We start from the raw sequence: 22,828 nt of genomic DNA, 5'->3' as shown, positions 1-22,828 counted from the left end.
ATCCTTTTGTCTCCTTCAGTTGCTCTGCATAGATGTCCAGAAGCGCATTTCCTGTCTAGCAGAGCTACAGGATCTGGACTACATGTCAGATGTCAACTGGGACGCTGTGCTCAGCAAACTTCTTCCTCCAGGCTTTATTCCCAATGTGAGTATCAGAAATAAACTGAGTCAGTCACAGCCTCAGCGTGCTACCCAACAAAATGCTCACATCTGAATACAACAGAATGCTTTTCTGACATTGCCCTGCTATATTGTATTGCTAATCAGATCGTCCACACATTTTCAAATTGGCAAATAATACAGCACTGTCCACTGCTTCAAAAACAAAATGACAGTGACAAAAAATGAGCAAATCTGATGAATACGCCATCTGTCAGTGCCTTAATCCAAACTGTATTACATCTTTGTCAGTGTACATTGGCATGATTTTGCTCAATTTTAACATTTCAGAATAAAAATAACATCCATACTCGGAATCCCTCCTCCTTTCTACTGTTCTCCCATACCTATTCCCATACCAGTATTTCCCCGAAGGCGACAAAGATGCAAGGAACACAAGATGTAGCAAGAACTACCCACTCTTCATCTAATCTTTTCTAGTCGAGCTGTAGACACCACCCCCTGCTGGGCTGAGCCGGATCTCCCACTGAGTGTGTAGACTGAATAAGACAAAGCAGCAGACATGTGTGCATTGCTCTTACACAGACAAAGGCAGAGAAGCCTCTGCGTGTCTACCTGCAGCTCTAGAGGTGGTCTCTGGATCATTATGACAAGTTGGGTGAAGATCATACTTGTGTGTAATAATATCACTAAGTAGGAAGTCAAGCTGCTTGGTTGGCAAACTGATGTGCCGTGTTCTCCCGGTAGTGTCAGGTTTTTACTGTTGCTGCACTGATTTACTGTACCTAGTTTCAAACCTAGCAACTGTAATAGACCTCTGCAACATCCTACCTGACAATACAACCGGCATTAGAAAAATTTACGACTCTTTTTTTTAACTGTAGCTACAAAGTTAATATGTTTGTGGATCTAATAATTAGGGCTGCCACTAATGATCATGCTTAGGGCTCTGCAACATGACCAAAATCTCATGTTCCAATATAAGACATTTCATATCCAGATAAAGATACATACATTCAATGAATAAAATGAGCACATGAAAGGGCATATTTCTTGTAGTTTGAACTATTTACTCAACAAGTAAAATGTATTCACTCATATTTGTCCAAAGTCCAAAAGGATGCCACAAAACCATCACTGCTGCATCCAGGAGATGCACCATATTTTTTCCCTGATAATTCTACACTGTGAACAGCAAATCCCTGTTAAATCATAGAAATAAATACTTATTCAAGTTATCAGTGTTTCACCTGGTCACTGCTGAGGAGTAATTACAGTTAACATAGGCAAACCCTAAAGTGCTTGGTTATGTTACTTTGGTCAGCCATCAAGTGTCAAGATTAGCTCAGGCTGCATAATAAGGCAATGTGTTGTGTTTGCTGCCACAGAAAAGAATTAAAAAGTCCCTGTTTATGTAACATTACTACAGCGTCTCGTTGCAGTCTTCACAGTAGGGCTGGGGCAATTCGAAAATATGTTGATTTGCATATTGTGCATTGAAATGTTGCTATGCAAACTGCTACACCTGGTCAGAGAGCATGGATTCACCTGCAGAACAAGCTGCAGTGAGCAAGCCTCGCCGCTATCATCTAAAGTTTGGGTGTATTTAGACAGACTTGCAACAGTTTGGCACTCTTTAGCTCCACAAACTGGACGTGATTGATCACAGCAGGACAAACTGCTCTGAGTGCTGGAGGCGAAGCACCGACTCCTCTGTCTTCTTGCAGCTTCAGCAGCAACATCGCCCCTTTTACTTTCTGTCAGCACCCAAGAACGATATATGAGGATTTTCAACACAGCAACATGTTTCTGTTGGTAGAAGTCACATAAGATAGATTATCTAGATGTTTCTTCATCACCCCCATGTTAAAAGTGATGTCTGCACCTCTGCTGTTAACCTTACATCATGCATCATCTAAATGAATTATTCTAATGTTTTGCATTTTCTGTTCATCAGCCACATATGAGACAGAAATGGCTAAATGCACTGTCACTGATAATATTAACTGAAAATGACTCCAATGATGAAAAAACTCTCCATGTCACAGCCAGTTTAAAGTGTTAAGTCAAAATAGTGATTGTCCAGTTCAATGAACGGTTGACAGTGATTAGTGATTAAATTAATATGCACCACAGCTCCTTCTGAATTTGAGGTCCAGTATTTTTCTAATCAAGCATCTGACATTTTGATATGTGCTTTAGGTAAACTAATTATTATATAATTGAATAACAACAAAATAATTGTTAAATTAATTGATAAATTAATCAATTATTAATTGATTAATCGAAAAAAAACATCACAGCAGATTTGTTCCAGACTGTGTGAAGCTAATTTTAGCTAGTTAGCAGCTACAAGTCAGGCTAAAGACAATTCAAATAAAAACCCACATATGTTGCGGAGCTTTAAGCCACGAGTAGAGCAGCAAATGTGATCAGGTGATTGATTCTTTTCTCTTGTGACTTCTTTCTCACTGTAGCAAAAAAATACAATGACTCATAACTGCCAATTAGCTCAAATTTACAACAAACCCACTAGACTCCGTCTCACACACACACACATACACACAGGTTACCCACAAATCCACTTTCCATAAAGGGGAAGGCTCAGCTGGTAACACACTTGCAGTTCAGTTGCAGTTGGGTATTATAGCAAAATTTATTTAAAGTGTCAAAAGTAAATGTTACTTATTGTACAGTAAAATGGTCTCTGCCAGTGTAATTATATATGACATTTTGCGATTACTATTACTGCTGCATTAATGTTTATGCTGCATTTTACTGCTGTTGATGTTTAAGATTATAAAATACATGAATATAAGCATAATTACAATCGTCATCAACATCAAAATAGATTTTAAGACTATAATTTGTTTAAAAAAAAACAACAACTTTTATTTGGAATCCAATTAATTTCCCTGAGACAAACTCAAATGACAACCTGTGGGTCCTGGGGACTCGCTACATTGGAAACCTGTCAACAACACTGACAGAGGAAACACATTCTCACAACTTACAGTTTGGAACTAGGGGATTTTGGGGCACTTCTGCATAAAAATTACTTTAATGACTCCAATAAAAATTATAGCTGTTTTTGGAAGTCAGTCACACCACCGCAATAATCATGTAATACAAAAGTATCCAGTTGTTTTAATAAAGCAGCAAGGTGAAAATAACTGCTTAGTGCCACAGCTGAATATGTGCAGAATAATAACTATTGAAAGTGAGTAGATGACTAAATGACTTCATCTAATTCTCTAAGTCTATAGCGACTGCAGAGCAGCGGGTATCCCCAGCGGCCAGGATGGCACAGCAAAGGGAAAACACAGAGGATCGATTGGGAATTGACAGTGTCTCTCTATCTAATTATAGGCGTATCCTCTGTCTTTAGTCCCTTATAGACTCAAGGAGAACTCAGCCTTATGTTTTGTTTCTTAACTTCCCAGAATTCAGTTTGCTACAACAGACTGAAGTCAGCAGCTACAACAGACACATGCTGCACACTGATGCTTTAGTACTAATAATCTAAAGTTTTTGTAATGAAATGTAGTTTGGAGACCAGACCGACTCGTCTAGAGTGCCTCAGGTATAAGATCTTGCAATGACTGACACCCTGTCACTGATTAGTCAATCTTTTTAGATTCCAATATCAAAACAAAAATGTGTGGAATATGAACAGTGCAGCAATCTCATGCTTTTTAAATGCGTGCCTGTGTGTGTCTGTCTCTCTACAGAGACGGAGACTAAACTGTGACCCCACATTTGAGCTGGAGGAAATGATCCTGGAGTCCAAACCCCTTCACAAGAAGAAGAAAAGGCTTGCTAGAAAAACCAGGGACCAAGGATCTGATGGGTCCCCACAGGTAAGGCTTTGAAGCATTAAGTGCTATAATTACACATCGCACAAGAAGGATGAAAAGGGTTTTTACGAAAATGAGACACCAATTACTTGAAAGCAGCAGCAAGCCCATACTATTCAAGAGAACATGAAAAACTTAACATAGGTTTTACAGATTATCTATAAATTACACACTTATTTTAACTCCCATCATTCCTCAAAAATGTTTAAATATGAATTTAAACTTAAATATAGGCTGGTATGATCAGTGGATCACATGCCTATTAAAGGTGTCTCTCCCTTTCAGTGCTCATCATTATTCATTAAAGAAAGCTGACCGCTGGTTACATTTGGCCCAGTTACAGGTGATAAGTTGCTCCTAGTTTGTCTTTTAAATGTGTCTGGAGTGCTATTAAGAACGTTGAGGACACATTTTAGAGCTCTGTCCTCCCTCACCTTCATCAGAACAAATGGGCTGCCTGCCTGCTGCAAGTATGGAGAAGGCAAAAGAAGGCAATCACCAAGCTGTCGTCTGTCAGTTTTTCACTCTGTCCACATAAATCAGCTGTTGTCCTCTGGGTGTTTATACAAAACAGAGAGGAAAGCACTGAAAGGTTAATTTGATCACCCGGTCAAGTGAGAGATGTGGGAGGAAGGAGCGCACACATATACACACATTACACACTCATAAATACCATGATAGCGAAAGCGGTTAGGCAGCAGCAATTTCATTTTTGCTCTCATGCAGCGGTGGAACCCGATCGGTGCAATTATTTTTCTTTTAAGGCCAGCTGTAGCTTGAAAGACCTCAAGTCATGTGTTTATTTGCATCTTAAAACCAAATAGGACCTACAGTGTTGAAAAGCTTGTGACAAGAAAGGTCAACTTGATATGTTCTTATGCAAGAGCTTCCAATAAAACCGAATCTCCAACCCTGCCTACTTGCAGGATCAAGCATGTCTTTGTAGAAAAAAACACAACACTTCAAAGATGAAACAGCATAGCTTACTGAAAGTTATATTACACTAGGTACCTATAGCATCTAAATGAGTTAACAGGGCATAAAACAAATGATTATTGATATTTACAAGGCAAGACTTAATAGTCTATCAATGGCATTAATGAAAAATTTAAAAAATGTTTAGAATCAAATCGAAATTGTGACCCTTGCACACACTTTGATCTTATCACTCATCCTGGGTGAGCAGATAAGATCAAAATGAAGGCTAAATGTGTGTCACGGGTCTGAACGTCAACATGTTGATGGGCATCATTGTGTGATTCCATCGCAAGATGGTCTCTAGTGTGAATATTTACTTTCAATATTTGATGTGCAACCCTGTTTTCCACACACATCTACACCAAAGCCCTGCTCGGGCCTAAAGTGTTACAAGAATGTAGCCATTTTTCAGCCTGCCCTGGCCCAAAACTAACACCGATATCACTAAAGCTCTCTTTAAAGGGGCACCTGCATCAAGATGCACCATTAGAAACACATCACCAGCAAAACCCTTGATTTCCTCATACAGCGCACCTGGCATGCGCTCCTCTCTGATGCGCCTCTCTCTGACGTGTACTCTGATACAACAAGACAACAAGATCCAGCATCAAATTAGTAAAGAAACATTCACTGCATACCTTACTTTGCACTGGACATGAACAACTGGCTCATTGTTTTTAGCAGTAATCAAATCAAACCTGTAGTCGAAACATTAGGAACTTTGAGGAACTCCTCACGCTCAATTGACTGACAAAGGCCACGCTTGGTTCATATGGACTTAGGGTGGCGGGTCCCGTCACTTCCCAACAGGCTTGCAGACCTCTAATCTAAATAGGTCTTTGGTCTGCTAATAATGGACCATTTTTTCAATTTTTGTGATTCAGATTTTGCTAATAATATCTGTCTTTATTTTCAGTTGAAAAATTGTCATTTACCATTTAACTGACAGAGTGAATTCCAAAAGCATTCTAATGTCACATTCTGGGTCACAGTATGTATGTTGCTATATGTGAGCCTTGAGGTCAAAGAACTAGTGCAGCAAGGCCTGACACCTCCTGTCTTGTGTCAACAGTCACTTTCTACTGATACATCAGTCTTTAAGATGCACTGCAAATAGTATAAATACTACGCTGCCACCAAAGATATTTTAGTATTGCACTTTTAACAACAGTAGTCAGGTCTGTTTATCAGAAGAAATGTATTTACAGTACTAGAGTCAATTGATCAGCACAGTACAGGGAGGAGCCACATTGAATTCTAGGCTTTTGTCCAATTTTGAATTTTTAGCTTTTTCTGCTGAGACGGTAAAAGATCCGGCAGTGAACACTCTAATTAGAATAAAATAGGTCATTATTTAATTTGTGTGCTCTCGGGTCTTGTTGTAGTTCAGCAACACTGAACAACACCAGTGAAACATTTCATGCATATACAGCACAGTATCCACACACAGACAACCTACAGACACAGCCTAACCTGCAGTACACATACACACTCAAAAACTGCCATTACAAAGTCAATAAGTTTGGACCCTCTCCCACTCTTGGGCACATTAGAACAGTTTATGGGACTCTTTTCTAATAGAGGCGAAGCAATATGTGTGCTCTAGGCCCTAGAGCACACACCGTGTCAGCTTGCAATAAGAAGTCAGAGCTGGGCCAAAGTGCGCCATGTTTTATAAAGCTGACAGCTGCTTGTGGAGACCTGCCTGGGTGTATATATCAGTGATGTCTCACTTTGCAGCCAGACAACATTTGTCATCCTTTGGTCCATTCAGACAAAGAGAATGTCTCCTATTCTAATGAAATAATGATGGTAGCCTTAGTTTCAGGGAGACATTTGTTATGTTATATTTATTGAATTGTGGAATTAGCTGTTAAATTGTTTCTGTGTTCAGGGCTTTTTGGGACTGAAATCATAGTTTGATGACACGCTGGAGCAATACATCCACAAACACTATATAAACTAGACTGCAGTAGCATTTAGCAGTGTCACCACAAGTGATGAGAAAAATTATATCTTTTAAGTGACCTGGTTCATTCTCCTTTCCCCCGCCACAAGCGAACCAACTCACAGATGAAACCTAATTTTCTATACTGGCTGATTATTTTAATTATTTAATTGCTAACATTTTCTGTGGTGTAACAAACTCAGCACACATAATTTTGCTTTACACAGACTTTAAATCAACCCATTTTATTTCAAGATGCTTTGTTTGATAATTAGCCTCGCATTTATCTCCTGTTGTCTGCAGCTTGTTCAGAATGCTGTGGCCAAACTGACCCTATTCTGGCATCTTAACAGTCGCCCTGGCTTGCTACTGAATTGACTTTACTAAGCTTATGGATTTGTTACATATTGGTTTGCGTATTTAAAAGCACTGTTCACTTCCAGTCCAAAAATACTTTTAAGAGGGACCATAAAATATATATGCTGTAGAAACTGCTGTGAAATTCAACACTGAAACATTTCCGCTTTCTTTCAAAATGATTTGTTTAGTGTGCATGTTAATCATTTTAAGTAGTCATATCTTGCAGTGTGTGCTGGTCTGTCTGTCAGGGAGAATACTCACTTTATTGTCTATAAATATCAGCTTCTGTATGTACAGTGTTATTTACAAGGGACGTGTGGGGCCACTACTGATGGAAGTATGTAAGAGAGAGACTAGGAGAGAAAGTGAGTGCTTCGTATGTGTGAATTTGTGAGAGGGAGATGGTCTGAGCAGCATTCTGAAGCATAGTTAGATCAATATTGAATGAAGCAAGCTATAGTTGCCCTAATGTCTGTCCCAGCCAGTTTCTTACCCATTCTCCTGATGTGGCTCTGTATTATTTTTGCATATTCCTTCTCTATTCATTTTCCTCTTCTCCTCTCAAACCTTATTTCTCCTCCCTTGTCCTCAGACTCCTTCCACAAAGCTGTCTACATGTCGCTCTCACCCCCATCATACAGTACTGGTCCCCTTCCACATCCATTTTTCCAGCTCCTCTTTTATCTCTCTGCCTCTGCCTCCCCGCCACCGCCGCTACGCTAATAACATGGCATAAAATTAGCTCAATTAAATCACTGATAATATACAGCAGAAAATTGGACTCATGCTGTGAGAACAATATAAATTGGCTGACTCCCATCACACACACTCACAGACACACACACATTTCTCCTAATCAAAGATGTCATTCAAGTTATTTACTGCACATATGAAAAACAATTCAACCCTGTCTTACATAATTTATTGAGATAATGTACACCAGGGTACAGTCAAAATAACAACACAGCAGGGCAAAGTGCAGAATGGATGTACATGTGTGTATGTGTGTGTGTCTGGAGTGAAGCACAGTATAGACATCTTAATGACACTAATGTAATAATTTTAACTCATGGGACTTAAGCAAAACTTGCTTAAGCTATGCTTATGCAAAGGTCTTCCTAAATGTTTGGTAGAATACTGAGTGTTGATGTTATATACTGATTGCTACAATTGCCATTTGGTTGCTTCATACCTGTTAGCAAGTTCTTCTTTTAAATTATAAGGCCTTGCATGAACTGAAGCATTTGCCTGCCAGTCCTGTTATCTCCAGAATGGCCTTCTATACATGTTAAAGAAGCACGTTCAGTTGAAATCTTTTAAAACTGAAACCCCTCTTTAATTCATCTTATTACAGCATAAGCTGGAACTTATAACTCCTCTTTGGTCCATCACCATACCTTTTTAAAAATTCCTTCAACAGCGATGTTTTTAATGTTGTTGTTTTACTTTATTTTATTTGCCTTATTTATGTTATGTCCTATGTAAATTGGAAAGTGCTTTGGGGCCATGCTGCATGGTTATTTTCCACTTTAAATAACACCGATTAACTGATCGGGTCTGAGCGTTGCTCAGCATTTGCTCATTGTTTGGAGAGGCTGCTAGTGTCACACTAGGCTGTTGTTATGGCTGAGTGTATGACAAGATGTGTCTTCATGGTTTTTAGGCTGTCATTGTTAAGGTGTTTTCAGGTGGTACCCTGGTAACAACCATCGTGATCCACACAATAGCTGGAGTGGCACCAGAGTGCAATATTTTTTTCCCATGATTGCACAGGGGTGACGCCCTACTCTGCCTTTGACTGGCTTACTCTGATATTTTCACTCTAACTCTACTCAGTCCAACTCCTCATGCCTAAATCTGTCCAACCCAAATGAGCTCCACCCAAGAAGTCAGCCGACAGGTCATGACTTCACTCTTCTAGGGGGGAAAAAATTGTCAACAGGTTAGGGGCCATTCACAGGGGGTTACAATGATCTCCTCCATGTGTTTCTAGGATATTCCTGGGTGGTATCTAGGCTGTTTGGGATTGCTGCTTTGGCAGTAGCAGGTCATTGCTCATTACCAGAGCAATTATCAGCGGCTCACATGGAGCGCTACATAGCTGCCATGGTGAACTTTGTGTGTTGTGGAGCTGCTATTAATGCGGCTATAATCAGTATATTCTAATATCAATGTATCAAATGGCAATGTGAAAAACAGTGTGGCTATGTGGAAGGGGACACTTGCAGTGGTAAACATAAAGAGAATCATCAATATAATCAGAGGCTCCAAACGCACCAAACAGGAGACAGACAAAGTTAGTGAGTAGCTGGTGAACATAGTGGAGCATTTAGCAGCTAAAGATCCACATAGGTCAATCAGGAGCAGGTAGAGACCAAAAGCAGAGCTAAAAGAAGAGTGAATATGGCACTTGAATTTGGCAGGTGGCCAGACATGAGTCCAAATCACAGTCAGTGTTGCTCTGCAACTGCCTGATGTGTAAATAAGTAAAATAACTGTTTGCTACAAAGTTTGCCATATCAACTTTATACATGATGTTGTGCCAGCGTTCACAAATCCTGCATACAAGTGGCTAATAACATATGTTATAGGAAGTTTAATGTCACGAAATGATGTAGTAAAATCATATGACAGTTTATGTAAAAGAAAGATGGATGACTGTTTCAGCACCATGGAGAGAGACACAAATGTTTGGTTCCATGGCAAAGGACATAACCAGTTTTTCTCCTACACCACCCTGTGGCCAAATGCAGTGATGAGAGGAATAAGGTATCCTTATAATGAGCTCTGAAAGTAGTCATAGCACCTGAAAGTGACATTAATTGGTCCAAAGAGGACAAGATAAAAAATTTACTTTGACTTGATTTTTACATCAGGTCTTGTTTTTCCATACTGAACTTTAAAAAAAAAAATCTTTAAATATGACAAAGTTGTAGGGCAGGGTTTTAGTATTCTTCCCAACCCTTTCCAATTATTTTCTTCAAGAAAAAATTGAGTTTGATGAAAATGTATGTGAGCTCATCACTAAGCAAACAGAAGTTGCAGAGAAGTATTGGAAAATCACTTAATTAGTATTAGAGTCAGGTAGATTAATCGGCCGCTGGCAGCAACAGAGACCTGCATGTGTATCTGGGGATACAGCTCCATGTGTGCCACTAATTAAAAGTGCAGAGTCAGAGATCTGAGTGCAGGAATATCATCAGAAGCAGTCAAACAGTTGAAGCTCAAAAAGTACAACTTGTTCCAGATAGATTTTTACCCTGAACAAGCTTAGCAGAAGATGCTGACATAAAATGTATGTTTGGGTTGTTCAGACTGAAGCATTACTCCTCACCGTTTTTCATTTTTCTTCATGGGTTAAGAAAATCTACTTTTTCACATATTGTGAACAATATAGTCCAGATTGCTCTTCTAAAATCCATCTATCCATATAGCCCAGATTTGATGTGTCGTATGTATTTGATGCCAATAGTCTGGTAAAATGTAAAAACAATATAAAACTTTACAAAATAGAGTCCATAATCTAAAAGATTTATTGGAACCTATATTAGGGGGTCCAGAATCTAGAATTATTTAAATTACTGCAGTATTATTTTATGTATTATTGATTGTTTAAATGTTGCGTATTTCCTCCTTCGATCAATATTATCTAGCAGACACATTACAAAGAAAAGCTGTCCTCAGCCTCAGACAGCTACACAGTAAGCCCAGATACAAACGTTGAGGAATGTCCCTGTTAGGCTCTCGTCCAGCAGAGCACTCCCTGTTGGTTTGTCTCATTAAATGGAAAGTTTAATCTAGCAGTTGGAGCAATTAGCTTCTGAACTGTCTTTTTAAAAGCATCAAATAAAGAGAGAGAGAGAGGGAGAGACACAGACAGGGAAACAAGTGGTGAAGTGTCTAAAGTTAAAGCGTTGTTAATGTTCTCTCTGTGAGCCCAGAGGCTTCTTTTAATATTGTACATGGATACAATTTCCAAAGAGTATCTTCTTTCCTGATTTCTTTCATCATTTCTTTCCTTCCTTTCTTTAACAATATCCATTGGGCCTTCAATGATGATGGAAAGCAGCAAGGAGATGAAAAACATAGATTCAGTGACTACAGAAGCCACGCTAGAGGGGTGGTGAAGGACAAAGCAAGCATGGAAAAAAAAAGAAAAAGAAAACCAATTTATTCAGATCTACACTTTTCATAGCCACCGCTGAAGCCTAAAGTTAGAAACAGAACCATTCTGAGTTAGATTTGCCGTGACAAAATCTTGGAAAAACGGCAGTGGCAGGAATATGTAACATTACTGTCAACCTTTATTTGATTTTAATTAAGGGTGTATAATGTATATTGGACTTATAATAAATAAACACCGACCACTGTGCTTGCATACTGTAATATTTACCTGCCAACAGTCTGCACTTCACAAAAACAGGTTTTATACTAAGGTTTAAAACATATTGATAAATCTCACACACTGTTACGGCATGCTAAACATATGTTAGCAAGGAAATTTGGAAGCTGAAAGTTGTCCAATGCTAGTTAAAATGCAAAGCAAACGTCAACCAAAACAGTAAAAAAAAAAATTCTTCAGTTTTTAAATATATTCTGTGTTCTCCGTTCTTAAAAGTACAGAGTTTGGTAGCCTGCCCTAAAGAATGCTTGATGTCTCTTTCGCGGTTCAGATAGTGGCTCAGCGTACTGTTCAACCTGGAGACTTTAGAGAGAGATTTAAATTCAGCTGTACAAACCAACCTGGAGAAGTGGTCTGCATGTGGTTTGAGACGCACTTTAGCAGGGACTCTAAGATAATAAAACTTGTGTCTCACCTGTAGTCAATGCATGCCCATTATCCAGTTTTTAGCTGTATATTAACTCTTACTATTGTGACTTTAAGTATTGTTGTTTTTGGTAGTTACCAAACATCTTGCATTCCTCAAGCCTCTTGACTGAAAAAAGGCCTACTCTGACTTGCATATAGCTTGAACAACCTAAAACAGATGCAAACAGATTTATTGAACTGTAGTGTATTAAACTGCATTTGAATTGTATCCACAGGCGGGCCACTTGGAATGAAAAGCGTGAATTGGGTCATAGATGCTCTGAAATCAAGATACCAGTTAGAACAGTCAGTGGGACAGAAGAGGAGATACGAGATGAAAGTCACAGGCAAGAGTCAGACCATTTAAGAAATATGCCTCTAAATCACTTGCATAGCTTGCATCAAGGTTGAAATCTCTAGCATATTTAGTCGAGTAAAACAGGCACTGAAGCCTGACTGTGCCGGACAGAAACTCCATTCACAGCATTTCAGCAGTGCTTTGTTCCAACCTCTTCCTGGAGCTGATGACCAGTGCCATTATTCTAAATAAATAAGACAAAATTAAAAGGAGTGGTGAAATAAAGCAGAGGTGTGCTTTGTGAATGAACTGGTATATGAGGGAAGGTCATACAAAGGTGGTGTTTTTGGCAGAATTTCTCATGTCTTTTGATCTAATATGTCATCATGGCAGCATCAGGGAGACACTACATCATACCTGGAGTCTCATCTGTCATATCTCTTATGCATCACATCTATCAAAGATGTTTGACAAACTATGCTCAGTATTCATCCTCTGTCTCTGTCTGCCGGGTTATTTCTCTGTCCTTTCATTAGTCTGCATCACCTTCACACAAGTACAGCCTGTTCTACCAGTGTCTGTCTGGGTTTTTGATGGTTATGTAGTTATGTTGCCTCTATGTCCATGAAAATGTGCCATTTTCCTCTGTGATACTGCTGTGACAGGGTCCCTTAACCAGACACCCACAAGAAAATAAACTGTCTTTCTTTTTCATTTTCAATTAACCTATATGCTGATTATAAACCTGCATCTTCTTTCTTCACACCCTCACTCTTTCTCATGCATGCATGCAAAATTATTTACACAATGCACACACTATACTTTCTGTTCTTTTCATTCAGTTTTTCAATATACGTACACAACTTCCCTCACTGTCTCTATTTTCCTGGCCTAATTTAGTCGATGGCTTTTGGTCTGCCAGTGGCTGCTCCCCCACAGTGACAGCACCTGTACATAGCCTCACTGCTTGGCTGTGTGACTGACAGCTCTGGGCAGGGAGTCAGCCATCTCTTTCCCGAAGAGGCTTCCAGGAGTCTGGGCTCAGAGTTTTGAGCACCAATCTGTCTGGAGGGGAGTGTGGAGAAGCAGCATGTACTTGTACTCATGTGTGATCCAGTATTTGTGGATGAGGCCCATCGATGTAGAGATGTTCCGGAACCAGTTTTTTCTACCGATTCAGATACGTGAAATTTGTCCATCTGCTGAGACCCAGTCCCAATCTGATACCAGAGTGTTGATCATTGTTGAATGGCTTGGCACAGATTTGAAAGAAATGGAATACGGGATGATTCTGCCCCTGTTTTGGGGTTAATAGTTTACATGACATCAGATTATGCATACATGCCAATACCTGATCCAGTATTTTAGGCTAGATCTAAGGCATTTCCAATAATATTACTGTACTGGAAAAACCCTACTAAAAACCCTACTACTGCTAATCCGAAAGTGATGATAGTGATGATAATATGGTCAACATCTTCTCATAAAATGTATGACATCTGGGAAATTTAGTCCATCAACTTCACCTTGTTTTTGCACAAAGCATCATCAATATAAACACAAAGGCCTCCTCCCTTCGTCTGGCCGGAGTCATGTTGTGTCCTGTCAGTTCAGAACTGATCCACTTGTCATGTGCAACACCATTATCCGAGATGTTAGGGTGGAGCAGATCACTATAAGATGTGGGCATAAGCAGTCTCTTTTTTTTTCTCATTGCTTGGCACTCCTGTGTCTCATTTTGCGTTCAGTGGATCTGGCTAGTGGTTAGAGGATGTAGTATGCATTGCTGATCATGCCAAGGTCTGTTGTTCTTTAATCCAAACCCAACGTTTCCTTTTCCAGTGCCTATGAGTACATGTCTATCATAGGTGAGACGTGTTTCAGCAATAAAGCCGGAAAAATAACATAAAAACAAAGTTTGAAGCAGCTACCAGCCACAGCATCTACATCCACCACTGTTGCCAAAAGGTGTATATGTAGAAGTGATACTGATAGTTCTTAAAAAAATCATCACCTGCATAAGCAAATGAACACAGACTTCTGCATTTGTTCAATGTCTCTCTCTTGTGTTCTTGTGCCTCTGCTTGTTTGTTTCTCTGTCACATACACACACTCACAGAGTACAGTGTCATAATGATGATGTATCTCTATGATTTCTCTCCTCACTGCCTCCTTGGGAGAGTGAGAAAGCACCTGTCTACTTGTCTTGGCACTACGGTAGTTGTGAGAACAGCTTGGCATGAGAGCCGGATGTTGTCACTTGATTAAGTAGCCCAAATATGTATGAGTACATGGAGCAGGTGGCGACATCTGAGCACAAGTGTCCTCTAAAGTTAGGTCAATTTCCTCTTCTGGCATCTTATTAAAGGGGAAGAACCGAATATGAGGAAAGCTGTGCGTACTGCCTGTTGAACATTTTGCATTATACTGCGTGAGCCAGCAGGTACTGCAAAACTAGGTTATGTCACTAACCAGTGGCACGAAAACAAATGTATGTGCATTTCATGTAATCGATTTTTGTTCTGTAGTTGAGAACTGTAATGACTAATGATCAGCCCACATTTTGTTGTTACTTTTCCAGAATTGCCTGCAGTGATCACTGAGTTAATGATGATGTTCTGTTTGTCTCTCCCGCAGAATGGTCAGTTGCAGCAGCGACTGGATAATGTCCAGAGAGACTTCATTGTCTTCAACAGAGAAAAGTAAGGAAGAACCAATGCTGTACATCTTGTTGCAAAATAACTGTCGGTGTAGTCTTAACTTTGAGGAAACATTGTAACTGCTGCTGTTGTGAAACTAAAACATTTCAGAAACTTTTTCTCTTTTTCTTCAAAACAAAGGCTTCATTTTAAATCTTTAATGTTCTTTTAGGTAAAAAATAATGTAAAATAGTATACAAAATATGTGATGAATACTCTGTTTACTTCACTGCATATTCTGTTATATGTAGACTGTAGCCAGGTCTATTTTTAAAGTGGAAAAAAACAAGTTTTTTTTGCTGGAGAATGCATGTAGGATGGTGTGAAAGGACAATAATGTGTCTATTTGTGGCAGAGGATTTGGCCCATACGTGGGTTTGTGATTATGGCAGAAACACTGATGACAGTGAGAGAGAGAGTTCCCCATGTTCACTTTAAAGTATACCATATGTAAGAATTAGAGGTTTTGGGAAATTCATATTAAACATGATAAATTAAAGACAAGCCAAGGAATAACATTCATCATTGATTTGCATGAGCAAATGTACAGCAGGTGAAAGTTTTACTCATGTAAGGGGGAGACAATAATAGAACTGAGTAATCACATTACAACAGAAGGCATTCAACAGGATATTTGATAAGAAAAGAAATTGTAAATTACAGCCTCTTGTAATCTGTCTAAATAATTCACCAATCTCAGACACAAAAGGTAAACCAAATGAATACTAAAGTTTTAAAGTTTTAAAGTAACTATTTTGAGGAAAATAACGTGAGATGGGACTTTTCTCTTTTAAAAGGCTATATAATATCTGGTCTTGTGCAAGCTTTATTTAAAAGACTTGGCAACAGAGTGAGGATAAATGTCTTAGAGATGATTGATGGCATTAGATATTTATATAAAAATTCTAGGCACAGCTGACTTCAGAAGAAACAATGAAAACTGACGTCAGACATTTTAATATGAAATGGGATTCATCGCGTGTTTGTGATTGAAAAAAGGTCTGGTGATCAGTGCATAAGGAATGAGTAAAAATGTTTGTGAAACAATGCGGAGGAAAAAAGACAGCCAAACTAACAAACAATTAGTAAGAGACAGAAAACCCAATTTAAAATAAACTAGACAGTGCTAAGCTGTGTTTTTTAAGGAATATCCACTTTAGAGAGTATAATATTTTTAATAGGATAGTAACGTCAGGGTGTTATTTTGGCTTTATAAAGTATGGCCCATTCGTATGTGAGCTACCGTTTTAGTGTCTTGACCATGCGCAGTTCTGATGAGAGTGAGTTGGGCAGTGCTTTGGCCTGTCCATTCAAAGACAGCCACCTGCCAGGCCACACAGTTTCTTGCATTACGGCAAAACAGTACACCATTCTGAAAACATTTTAGGCGAGAGCAGAACCTTGCCTGGTTTGACAGCTTGACGGGAGTATCAGGAGTTTTTTTGATTCATATTTGATCAGCACTGTCTGGTTTGACAGTGCATCTGTGTTTTGAGAGCCTTGTGCATGGACAGGCTCACTGAGACTGACTTGTCAATCATGGTATACCCACATTAAAGCATATCCTGCTTTATCGTCTATTTTACTCTAAATGGAACCATCTTTTACTAAATTAACATCATGACGTATTGAAGAAGACTTGAAACTAGTGATTGACACCATAGACTCATTAGGAACCTGTTTACTGAGGTGATAAATAAAGTGAGAAGTAGTGTCTTCCTGTCTTCCTGAACCAGTCGAGTCACCCCATGTTGGCCATTAGAAAGAATTCAGGTTTGAGGCACTTCATGTGCATATGAAGTACAAAAGAAAAGTGACAATGAATCAATGTGAAAGCAAAAGTTTTCAGGGTTTTTTTTGTTTTGTTTTGTTTTTTTTAATCTTTGGATTTGACTTTGACTGGTTTATTATGAAGCCATCGTGTTAAGCTTTCTGCTCAATATTAATAGGAGATGTTCTATGCTCAACAGGTCGAGGAAAGCAGTGGTGGACTCCGAGTCCTCTGAGCTGTCCATGAGTGAGAAGAACAAGGCAATAGAGGACGGACAGAACAACAATGTTGAACCGGCTGCCTACTTATCAGGATAGGACCCGAGATCTCTACTTACTCCCTTATCACTTGCACCTGCCCACAGCTTGTAGATCAGCTATTTCCACCCAGACACCTATTGTTCTATCAGCACAGGCACTCAGATCCGGTCTTCAATGTTCTTGCACCACTACATCATCTATACAAACACAAATGCTGTATGCACTTGTGCATCACTTTTCACCCACGAAAACTCCATTATCAAGAACTCCAGAATTCCAGGAGTGAAACAGACTCCTGGAGCAGCAGCCGTGCCACAGCCGGGCTTTTCGCTTTCATCAATACAAATGCAGAGTGTCACTCATATAATGCTCCTTCACATCATTCTGGTGCTCTAAGGTCTGCTCAACCTCTACTGTGTGCAGTGTGCTGACGTGAAAGAGGAAGTCACTGCCCTGCCAAAAAGGAGTCAATACCACATCTGCTCAGCTGTTACAGGAAATAAAGTCTGATGTGATCACCTATGGGTGAAAGCTGTGCTGCTGCAGTTCTGGGAGGGACATTCAGATTTTTTATCTCAGCAAGAAATTTTCTGGCTTATTACAGTTACAAGGAAATGGACCTAACAAGCCTAATGTGATTTGGCATAAAGAGATGGGCTGGCAACAAATAAACACTTTGGTGGATAGCTTCTGCAATCATTGTGACTTGAGATTCGAGCATGACACTCAGAGTACAAAACATTAAAATTGGGAGGTAAATAAAGTAAAACGAGGCCTTTGTTTTTAAGACAGCAACCACAGATTCCTCTAAGATAGAAATAAAGAGCTGAACTGTAGGCTTGAGCGTGAATGGCTCAATTATCATAGCGGTAGATACATGGGTGTAGTGGTCATTATGCTTAGCTTTGCTAGTGAAGCTAACAAAGATGGTAGGATTGCAACATTTGGTACAATGTCCCAGCTCCATCAGTTGCAGATTAAGGCAAAACATGTTGTAAATTTTCTTCACTAGTATGCTTTATGGTACTACTGAAAGAAATCTGAAATGCAGACAGACAGTGGTTTTATGCAGGGCTTAACAAGAGGAACTGCCTGATGACCTGGGGCAAGTAACATACCACACCCAAATTAAATAACTCTTTATTTCCAGGGCTGTTTATCGAAGTAGCTATGAAATAAGCCACCACAATTCCTTCTCATCTCTCTCACATGAGTACTGATCTAGCACTTATAAGTAAATGTTGGTGGGTAAAGACAACAATTATAATGAAGCCCAAGCAAGCATTTCAGTTAATCAGGAATTAGGAGTTAAATTGGGTTATATTAGATGTGTCGAAACTCCAGTTACATATCGCAAATTTTCTGCAATTGAGAGCAAGGCAGATAAAACACCCAGGGGGGTCACAAAACTCCAAATTCATGATTAAATTTGACTTTTGATTTTAAGGTCACAACTGGATTAGATTTTTGTGAGTTAAACATATATTTTTTAGCACTGATGGCTATGTCATTGTTTGACTACTGAGTATTGATTTGTAAAAATCAGCAGATCATTGATTTTATTTTTGACATATCTTTTGATTTTATTTGTTTGTTTGTTTTTTGACATTTCTTTCTGACAAATGTCCTTTACATTCTATATGGTATATGAGTGTAATATAGGGATGGAGAGAAAAAGAAATACTTGGAGAATTGCAGGTTCTGCCTTTTATTTTGATTATTAAAATTAAAAGCTCAATTCGATCGATTTTCGATTTAATACTGAAATTGTGACACCCCTATAACAGAGGGTTGTTTTTCAAAGTCACAATGCATGTCCAAATATGGTAGCTGGTTTGTAAGAACAAACTAACAGCATCTCATTTACATGGCAGCTACGAGGGCTGCCAACAACCCCTCCTCCAGGGCCTCGCCAGTGCTTGTACAAAACATGAACCATGAGGTAAGTCGGGTAATGACAAACCTCATTATCACAGTGTGTCATGTTTCAAAAAATGTGCAGCCATTCACTGCGTACTCCAGTGTAATTGCTCTACAACAGAAGAACTGGATAGACCTTGGTACACAGTGACGCACCAACATGGCTTGTTAAGGGCATCATTTCATAACTGCTGATAAATAAAACGATTTGTATAGGGGCAAGTGAAACTTTGGCAAGTAGATTTTTAAAAAACTATTGTTAAACCCTGTCATGGTTAAGCTCGAGAGTCCATTCTTGACCTTGAACATTTATATGGAGACCAACAGAAGCTGAATGGCTCAGGCATACCAAATAACGATAAACCTTCTGATAAGCGTTTCTGGTCAAACCAGATTTAAACTCCTTTCAAACACTGACATTTTGAACTTAACCTTGCCTCAATCTGCAAATGACTGGCTGGGTCTTGACATAAAGGTTTATAGCTATGAAAACTGTAGAAATGGTAGCTGGTAGATGTTCTATGTTCTGCACTGAACCTTGCTTTGCACATGCTTCTTCATCAACTGTAGCATTTATGCACAGAGAGGCAAAAAAAAATAATCTAAAGCTGTGAGTGAATAATACTTATTCCCTTAGGGATGGTTTTATAGACAAGGATTAAGCTGAGTCCTAGATAAGATTCATTTTTTCAGTTACTGTCTGCATTGAAATTTGTTTTTGTCAAACATTTTTTAATGTCCTTCCTCTTTTATGTTGGATACAAACAATTATAAATGTGCCACCAGATAAGTCTGTAAATTTGTATTTACAATTAATTGTTCCCGTAGAAAAATACATTCTGCAACAACATTCTTGTGCATATGGTATTTAACAGTAATTTGACACCAGCTGGATAACACAGTGTAAAAAAAAAATCGTAAAACTAACTCACATTTTTTCACATTCAGAGTTATTAAAAAGAAAACAATGTAGGAAACAAACAAACAAAAATCTGTCATTCTTACCGTAGACCTGGCTAAAACCATGTCTAAGAAACCACACCCGCCTCTTTTGTAGGGGCTTTTGTAGAGGGACGCCTTACACCGTAGATATGGCACACATCTGGTTCCCTTAAACTCTATGTGTAGGTAGTAAAAAAAAATGTGTGAGAAAGAGTGGATTGCACCAATGTGATTTCTACTGTCTCTGTCTATCTGCAATAGAACTCAATCCTTTCAAGCCTATGATATGTGTAATTCTATTTGAAACATATTTCACTCTACTGAATTCATTACTGTTGGCACTTTTCTATTGAAAATTGATACAATGTTTTGACTTACCTTTGTGTTGTTGTTGTCACTGATGTAATTTTACAGATCCAAAGGTGGTTTCCTGTATAAGCTGTAAGATATAGTGGCATAGTTAAACAGATGGACTAATCCTAGGCATACCTGGAGTGAATAGTATTTGTCAGTGATTATCTGTATTTGTTCACATGTGACAGGGGTACCAGATACCTTTGATTCATTGCATAAGGTTAGTAATCAGTAATTATCTAATGTGGCAGATTCAACCCTTTCAAAAATGAACATATAAAATAATCATTGGCAAATAGTACTTGACCATTTTTCAATAAAGTGTCCATCTAAAAAAATAATTTAGTCTGGGAACAGAATTGTTCCACACCTGTGAATTCCATCCCTATTACGGTTTTGTTGTCCTTCAGTTGTCACTGTGTGTTTATTGTAATCAAATGTGATGGAGTTGCAAACTATTAAGGTGTGCCTTAAATAATGACTTTCTTTTTCTGAACCAGTCTGGCTATGCTTTGTGCTTTATTTCACTTTATGTCCTTCTGAATTGTCACATTCTACTGAACAAGGATTTGGGCTCTTGATCTTAAGACTCTTCATTTGCTGTCATTAATTACAAAGAAAAGCAGAAAAGCCTTGCATTAAAAACCCTTACATTTAAGACCGCAGAATCATCAAATATTTGGCATTTTGTGCTTGAAAAATGTTTGAGACACCTAATCAATGGTTGGGACAGTTGGCAATTAATTTCCTTTAGATCGACTAATTGATTAATTGCTTTATCACTGTGGCTCTATGAAGGATAATAAGTAAAATGGGATAAAGATTGGCATCAGTAGCAAAAGCTTTTTATCAAGATCAGGAAAAGTGAAAGGAAATAAAAAGGAAATAAATCAGTGTTGATCATGCTAAATTCTTTACTTCATAATATGTACTGTATGTGTATTGATTACTTTCCACTTCCATCTTAAATATAGCCTAATGCTGCCCCCCAGTGTTAACTGCCTAATATTACAGTTCATAACTTCAGAGGGGTGGAGATCATTGGCATGAACACCTACAGTCATCATGCAAACATATAACTAAACCACAAGGACAAGTATTTTGAATACAAAAGGAGAAGAAATGAAACAAAAATCAATCGTCATCCCTAACTCATCATCTAACTTTCGACAGTCACTCTCTCTCTCTTCTAGTTTGTCTCAGAGCATCACATCATAATGAATCCTCTGCATTAAATTTGCACTATATGCTTTTCCTATTCTCTCTCTCAGCAACACACATACACAGTTTACAGATTTGCGTCCACCATTTCCCTCGGTCATCTAGAGGGTACAGTCCCATCTCTTGTCCACAGTGGGCTGTGCTGAGGCAGCACTTTTGCACATTAATGGCTGATCTGCGGTGGATTTCCAGTTGATAAATGCTTCTACTATCTGCCTGGAATCACCGCTGATAAAAGCAGAAAACCCCCATATATCAAAGAAATATTAAAAATATTAATAGCTATCTACTTGCTGTACAAATATACAATAGTTTAAGATCTTTACCATCTAACATTATCTTCTCCAGACACATTCTCTCATTAATATTAGATACACTTTCTCATTTTGTAACCTACAACACCAACATGCAACCTCCACACACACCACTCCTGTTCAGACCGAGGCTGCTGACTCATCACACTATCCAGACCTATTCTGCATTTTACGACCCTCATCTCTGCCATCTGACAAGACTGCTATGATGTCATACGACATTCACTCACCATTAAACAATACACATGGGACTGTGCAGCGGTTTTATGGTGGACCTCACAGTGAGCATGAGTGTGTAACCCACACTTCTAGGAAACACAGTTGGACTGAACGGACACTTTACTCAGCCAAGCAGTTAGACCTCACAGTTAGAACGTCATAAGTGTGCTGTTTTGTTAAATTATTGTCATAATGTGCCCCTTTCATACCACTAAGCTAATTCACACAACATGGACACACTATAGCATCCTATGACAAATATGATATGAGTGTTTGATGCAGGAACAGCCCTAATGATAATCCATACATGATATGATAGAAAAGAAAAGGTAAGATATGTCACTAACCTTTGTCAACTATCAGAGCGCTGATGTTCAACCAAACAGCTAATGTGTGTTTCTTCTTATACCACTCTGCAATATTAATAAAAAACAATTAATTGCCCATATGTTTACATGCACCGACTTTATAGACCCAAAATTTTTAAAGGCAGTAATGTTGATGAAGGCTCCAGTAAGCTGCAGCTCCTTCATAATAAAAGCCTTAGCTAGTGGGAAGTCTTTTACTGTCAAGAAGCAACATGACATGTTTGCATTAACAAAACCTTAACTGCTAAGCTATTTGATATTTAAAGTTGAAAATACATTATCTCCAATTACTGTACAGTCAGTAAGAACTGCTGCAATCAAACGGTAGTCTATATGCCATAACTTTTTTAAATAATGGTTTCAAAATTACATTTCCAGATTGACTGACA

At 38.7% G+C, this 22,828-nt stretch overlaps 1 protein-coding gene and 1 long non-coding RNA gene across 2 annotated transcripts in view; one reads left to right on the top strand and one right to left on the bottom strand.

The window, feature by feature from the left end:
* Nucleotides 1-17,702, top strand: part of stk32a (serine/threonine kinase 32A) — an 89,109-nt gene extending 71,407 nt beyond the window's left edge. Inside the window, exons 10-13 of the mRNA XM_084729835.1 lie at nt 20-145; nt 3,852-3,980; nt 15,009-15,073; nt 17,041-17,702. Coding sequence (XP_084585961.1) covers nt 20-145; nt 3,852-3,980; nt 15,009-15,073; nt 17,041-17,158 — 438 coding nt within the window. The 3' untranslated portion in view covers nt 17,159-17,702. The remainder of the gene's footprint in view (nt 1-19; nt 146-3,851; nt 3,981-15,008; nt 15,074-17,040) is intronic.
* Nucleotides 1-21,201, bottom strand: part of LOC146319247 (uncharacterized) — an 83,292-nt gene extending 62,091 nt beyond the window's left edge. The window contains exon 1 of the long non-coding RNA XR_014771535.1: nt 20,342-21,201. This is a non-coding gene — a long non-coding RNA (uncharacterized LOC146319247). The remainder of the gene's footprint in view (nt 1-20,341) is intronic.
* Between the last annotated feature and the right edge of the window lie 1,627 nt (nt 21,202-22,828).

This window comes from Lutjanus erythropterus, chromosome 11 (assembly GCF_056507025.1).
Source record: "Lutjanus erythropterus isolate fLutEry1 chromosome 11, fLutEry1.hap2, whole genome shotgun sequence".
NCBI lineage: Eukaryota > Metazoa > Chordata > Actinopteri > Lutjaniformes > Lutjanidae > Lutjanus > Lutjanus erythropterus.
Note: the sequence above shows the minus strand (reverse complement) of the source record. Positions and strands in the feature narration are given on the sequence as shown.